Consider the following 6,183-nt stretch of genomic DNA (forward strand, 5'->3'; position numbering starts at 1 on the left):
ATTGAGTATAGCAAATTAAAGTAAACTTTGACATATTATACCCAAAAAATTACAAGTAAAACTGATAAAAATTTGGGACACAATATTATTCAGACCAAGTGTTTTTTTGTTTTTTTATTGCTAGTGTTACCTTTACGCCCCATTCAGACAGCCAGCAATGTTATCGCTGTGTGTTGCCCGTCCCTTTCAATGAGGCGTTTCTAAATCTCCTTGTCATAGACAAATGAGTACCATCCACAGCAGTAACTGACAAGAGAAGGATGACGTGAATTCCACTGCTTCGTTCTAATAGGTAGTCGCTCCTGAAATTCGCTCGACTTTTGCATAAACTTTTCTTAACTTTCTCGCATCGCTGGACACTCCCATACGGTCGCCAACGGTCACTTTCGCTCGTGCCGCCGGAAGTCGCCCGGTTTCCATTAAAGGGATAGTTCGGCCAAAAATGATATTAAACCCATGATTTACTCACCCCCAAGCTGTCCGAGTTGCATATGTCCATCGTTTTTCAGACAAACACATTTTCAGATATTTTTGAAAATGTTTTAGATCTTTCAGTTGATTAAATGTAATGTTACAGGGTCCACGACCTTCAAGTCCAAAAAAAGTGCATCCATCCTTCACAAAATCAATCCAAACGCTCCAGGATGATAAACAAAGGTCTTCTGAGGGTAATTCGCACTGTGTTGTTGTAGAAATATCCATATTTAAAACTTTATTAACGTAAATAAATACCTTCCTGTAGCGCCCCCATCTTAGTCGCGTCCGCATTCAGGGTGAGAGCTTACGCAGCCTACGGAGGCTACTCTGTGCCCCCACCCTCCGAATTTGTCATACGTCACTTAGAAAAGTGCGTACACTTCGCTAATACTCTCTCCTGAATACAGAGGAGTCTAAGATGGTGGCGCTACCGGAAGGTAGTTATTTACGTTAATAAAGTTTTAAATGTGGGTTTTCTACAACAACACCGGGCGGATTACCCTCAGAAGACCTTTGTTTATCATCCTGGAGCCGTTTGGATTTAATTTGTGAAGGATAGACGCACTTTTTTTGGACTTGAAGGTTAACATTACATTTAATCAACTGAAAGATCTAAAACATTTTCTAAAATATCTGAAAATGTGTTTGTCTGAAAAATGATGGACATATGCAACTCGGACAGCTTGGGGGTGAGTAAATCATGGGTTTAATATCATTTTTGGCCCAACTATCCCTTTAAAATGAATGAGATCGCGTCGCTCTGCTACTGCTGGTCGCCGGCTGTCTGAATGGGGCGTTACACCACAGACTGAACAAAATTAAGCATTGCTTTGTAACTGGTTGACTCAAATCGGTATTATCTAATTGTGTACTTACATTTTACAGCTATATAATCTACTGTAATATATTTGTGAGACAGTCTAAAGCCCGGGATACACTGCACAATTTTTGGCTGTCCCAGACAAAAGATTGCCATCGTGAAACAGTAGTGGCGATTTCTGTGATCGTGGATCTTAATCGGTGGTCCTGTCGTACAGTGAGAGAGGTTTAAAGACGGCTGTTTTGCACACACGATCTCTTGACGCGCAGAACACATATTTTGAAAAAAGGAAGCACACACATGACGGGCTACATACATGTTGTGATGAACTTCGCATCGAGCGCCCTTGAAAAAAGACGGCACCGGCCGTTACTGCCTCCAACCTTAATGAAACACACCTGAACCTGCTATCCAAGTTGAAGGTGTCTGAAAAAAATCTTAGTTTGACTGCATGTATACATGGTGAAAAGTCTCAGATCACATTGGAAACATTTTTATGTTTTAAACATTTTTATTACTCCCCTAGCAAATACAGTAAACCTACATGTACAGTTAATAATGTGTTTATTAGATTTATGCTGAAAACAAAAGGTATGCAGGTATGGTACGGAAATTAAACTTGAAGACCTAATTTTTTATATATATTCAATTAAAAAAGTTTATCATCTTGCATCATACTTTTCATTTGTCTTTCGCTGGCTAATAATGCCAGTCAGCTGTGACTATATTCAAAATATAGCACAACCTCTTGTACCTTATTGCTTGCGTAAAAATAATACCAAACAGAATAAACAATACCAGAACTAACAATATATCAAAGTGGGATTATACTGTTATGTGCAGAAGATAAACATTAAATAGATAAATAATGTTCAAGACATAAAATATTGATAAAATAAGCAACGAGGAAAAGCAGAACCATTCATACAGATGTGTGTTGATCCCATAATACTCTCTGATCTTTTTATTAATCCTCTGTGGTAAGTGAATGGAGCTGTGTATTGTTTAAAGTGATCTTGACATCGATCTCCTGAAAGACAAAACGGTATTCCATAAATTTCCGTAAAAGGAATAAGAAAAGAATCGCTGAAAGTGTATTTTTGAAGAGCGTTGCTTACCTTGCCCTGCATTTAATGCATATTAGAATGCCAGATATTGTGAAGATGAAAATAACTCCAAACACAATTATAATAGCAAGTGATGACGATGAAGATGCAGCTGCTAAGACTTCAAAAACAAGGATAACACAGATTAGAGATATGTCTATAAGTATATGAAGCTCAGATGCAAAAGCCTCTAAACGTCACCTCCATCAAAAGTGAGATAGTGGTATTAACCGAATGCTCTCATTCTTTTTTCGAGTGCGCTCCATGCAAAGTTCGTCACAACATGCATGCATGTAGCCCATCATGTGTGAGGTTCGTAATTTTAAAATATGTGTTCTGCACATCGAGGGATTCAATGTTCATCACGTTTCTTGTCAAAATAAATGCCTGCTGCAGATGCATCCAAAGGGTTTATGATAAAAGTGACGCTCGCGGTTGCCAGATTCTCGCATAATCTCCTACATAATCAGAGTTTACTGTTAAGGGAGTTTCTTGCGTGTATTTTGTGAACGTGACTCTTTTATCATAAATGGTTTTGACGCGTGTGCAGCACGCACTTATTTTGACAAAACACGTGATGCATATATGGTTCACATGATGCAACAAACACATATTTTGAAAACGCAAGCAACACTTATGACACTCAAAAAAAAAACTAAATTACAAGAAAACATGTCAGATACACTTTAAAGGTTTTGCATCTAAACTCTTCATATACAGAGATATACAAACATATTGTGTAAGTATAAAAAATATTTTTACTATAAATACTGTAGAAAAACTAGACAAATGTCAATAGCAAACACACAACATTGCAGTCTGTTTCATAATAACTATGAATTATAAAAGCTATAATTTGCATGTACGTATACTTTAATGCCTTTTTAAATATGCACACGCACTGTTTCCAGTTTTAGTCCCAAATAATCTCTCATGTAAGTTCATCATTTTAATATGAGACGGAAAATGTTATTGTTATAGTTTAGTCACTGTTAAAGGAAGTATAAGGGACATTTTAAAAATAAATTCCTGCAAAAAATAGGTTTCGGAAAAAATGTCCACTTGCAAAGAAATGACGTTTTTTGTGTCTAAAAAAGGAAGCCGAAGTTTCACTAGTACTGACTTGCATTGCAGACAGCATTGCAAAACATATAAGAGATAATGTGCTTTTTGTTTTGTTTGTTGCACCAATTTCCCGTTTTTTTTTTTTTTTTTATAAAACTGAGTTATTAAATTAATTTCATTTTGTGGGAAAGTTCAGTTATATGAATGCTACAATAACACTATGCATTTTTTTAAGTGGATTAGAAATGTTAGTCTCAACAGTCTAGATCAGCATAAGATTGTAACATGTTGTACTGCATAATACATTGATGAGTTTGTATCTTACGGATGACATGAAGTGTCACTCCTTTCTGTCCCGGGAGTTTCTCTTTTGTGTGATTTGTGATGAATCGAAAGACGTACACGCCACTGTCCTCTGACCTCAGATCAGATATCTCTAGAGAGCAGTTTTTACTCCCCTTCTGTCCTAGGAACTTCACCCGGCCCTGGTATGAGAGTTCAGGGAATATTCCTTCACTGTGGTACACATATCTTGGAGTAATGCAGTGGCTTTGATTTAAACACCACATCTTTGATAAAACTGTGAGTGCTGTTCCCTGATCTGACCTCTCGGGGTAGTCAAAGGTGCAAGGCAGAACGACAGATGACTTGACATAAGCATAGACTGGGTCTTTAGGGACACGGACCATCCAATCAGCAGCCAAAATACCTACAATAGATGCATACAGAGAAATCTTCTAATAAGAGAAAAATGTATGTATGCTATAAAAGACTCTCTCTTAAAGGAATAGTTCAGTCAAAAATAAAAATTGTCTCATAATTGTCTCATCCTCATTGACTTCCATCGTAGGAAAACAAATATTATGGACATATTGTGATAAATGATGAAGAAATCTTTTGATTAATGATGGTAAGCACTTGACAGTTCCCATTGAATTCCATTGTATATTTGTTTTCCTACTATGGAATTCAATGGTTACTATCAGCTGTGTGCTTACCATCATTTATCAAAATATCTTCTTTTGTGTTCATCAGAAAAAATAAATTCATAAAGGTTTAGAACAACAGGAGGATGAGAAAATGATTTTGGGTGAACTATCCCTTTAACAACAACTGGTTAGGAACATGGGCTAACAATCCACAATATATTTTACAACATACATTTTTATATTTGTTAATGCTTAATGTAAATACAGCTATTATTAATGTAAATACAGTTATTCTAGCTATATTAATTCTATACTCTTTACTGTATTTCATCAATTTTCTCATTTGTAATTTTTTTAAGAATTCTAAGAACAAACGCATGAGGCAAATATTTAATTGAAACCTAACTGAGATCTTTAGTAGTATTTTAGTATGTTAAGATGTAATCTTACCTGATAAAGACATAAGGATCCAAATGCCTGGAAGGAGGTTTGCAACCATTTCTACTTCAAGTGTGTCTGTGTATGGATGATGTGAAAATATCACACTTTAGTTCACAGTCTAGTTTTTATTCCTCTTTCTACTTTTGTCGTTATTATGTCATTATTTCCTGTATTCTGTGTTTCTTCTTGTGTTTCTCCATGAGTGTTACAGTACATACACATGGTTACCAATTTTTTTAAGGGGGCAAAGTGTGCACAGCTCACAGAAATTTGTGTATACACAGACATCAAATGAAATATTATACAGCTTTCGGTCTTTTCCATGGCACTTACATTTCTAACAATCTGAACACCCCTGCTTTCATGCAAAAACTTCCAAAATAAAAGTGTTGACTAACTTTTATATCAAATATTATTCAATCGGAATAATGACATATTGGCATCCTATTAACATCTGAAATGGCATATTTTGTTTATTTACGTTTTGTTTAATGACTTGTTTAATTAACAACTGCATTATCCTGTAAAGTTGATTGAGTTTAATGCATAATGGTTTTTATATGTTTAGATAAAATTATTAAAGATTTTTTACCGGTATTCAAATTTTACCTCATATGTGCGCATGTGTGATTCCGCGCCCCCGTGAACTCTGGCGAACTTTGGTTTTGTACCAAGTTGATGAATCTAGAAATCTCTACTAATATAACGTTGAGACGGTCAAATTTTAAACCATACATTTTCTACACAGAGGAGGTTAACTGCACATTACCATACTGGGGTTTGGAAATGTTTTGAGCGTTTCTTACACGTTTTAATTCCTCAGATAGCCAAATGCAACAGCAAAGCTCGTGAGCGCGCTCAGACGCTGACGTATGCGGCTGCGCTGACTGCAGCGCCTGCCGCCAGAATAATGTAATGTAACATGATCAAAACACTATCAAAACGGCAAAAAACTAAGAAAGTGATAAGGATGCAGCACAGAATTTATAATATTGTGCATATTAAACAGATTAGAAGAATGTAACAGATTAATGGACGCTTCCTTGATTTAGAGGTTGCATATAAATCTCCTTGGCTCAAAAAACCGAGGGGGAACGTGCCCCTCAGTTTCAATGGGCATGACGCCTCTCTGTGTCTTGTGTTGTCTTGTGTGTTATGTTAAATGCTTTATTCTGATTGGTTGACAAACATATAAAGGTGCGCATTATTTTCAATAGGAAAGCACACCTAAGTAGTTCCTGTTCTATATCACCACACCATGTTTAACTAAAATAACCGATTTATTCATTTCAACAAATAATGCATAAATATTTGTCTTAGCGAAATAAATAAATTGAAAAGAATG

At 35.9% G+C, this 6,183-nt stretch overlaps 1 protein-coding gene across 1 annotated transcript; it reads right to left on the minus strand.

Annotated features, from left to right (window-relative positions):
- Positions 1 to 1,218: 1,218 nt before the first annotated feature.
- LOC135717713 (myelin-associated glycoprotein) lies at positions 1,219 to 4,958 on the minus strand. Its single transcript, XM_065239898.1, has 4 exons — positions 4,848 to 4,958; positions 3,794 to 4,177; positions 2,416 to 2,524; positions 1,219 to 2,327 (listed from the first exon to the last, which is right to left on the minus strand). Exons 1-4 carry the CDS (start codon positions 4,894 to 4,896, stop codon positions 2,303 to 2,305), a joined length of 567 nt encoding a protein of 188 aa, XP_065095970.1. The 5' UTR covers positions 4,897 to 4,958; the 3' UTR covers positions 1,219 to 2,302.
- Positions 4,959 to 6,183: the final 1,225 nt, after the last annotated feature.

The sequence above is a fragment of the Paramisgurnus dabryanus genome, chromosome 13 (genome assembly GCF_030506205.2).
Source record: "Paramisgurnus dabryanus chromosome 13, PD_genome_1.1, whole genome shotgun sequence".
NCBI classification, from domain to species: Eukaryota; Metazoa; Chordata; class Actinopteri; order Cypriniformes; family Cobitidae; genus Paramisgurnus; species Paramisgurnus dabryanus.

Coding starts and splice junctions, on each gene's coding strand:
- LOC135717713 (XM_065239898.1), bottom strand. CDS start 4,896: ATGGTTGCAAACCTCCTTCCAGGCATTTGGATCCTTATGTCTTTATCA. Junction 4,178..4,847: donor GATCCTTATGTCTTTATCAG/GTAAGATTACAT, acceptor CATCTATTGTAG/GTATTTTGGCTGCTGATTGG. Junction 2,525..3,793: donor AGTGACACTTCATGTCATCC/GTAAGATACAAA, acceptor TTGTTTTTGAAG/TCTTAGCAGCTGCATCTTCA.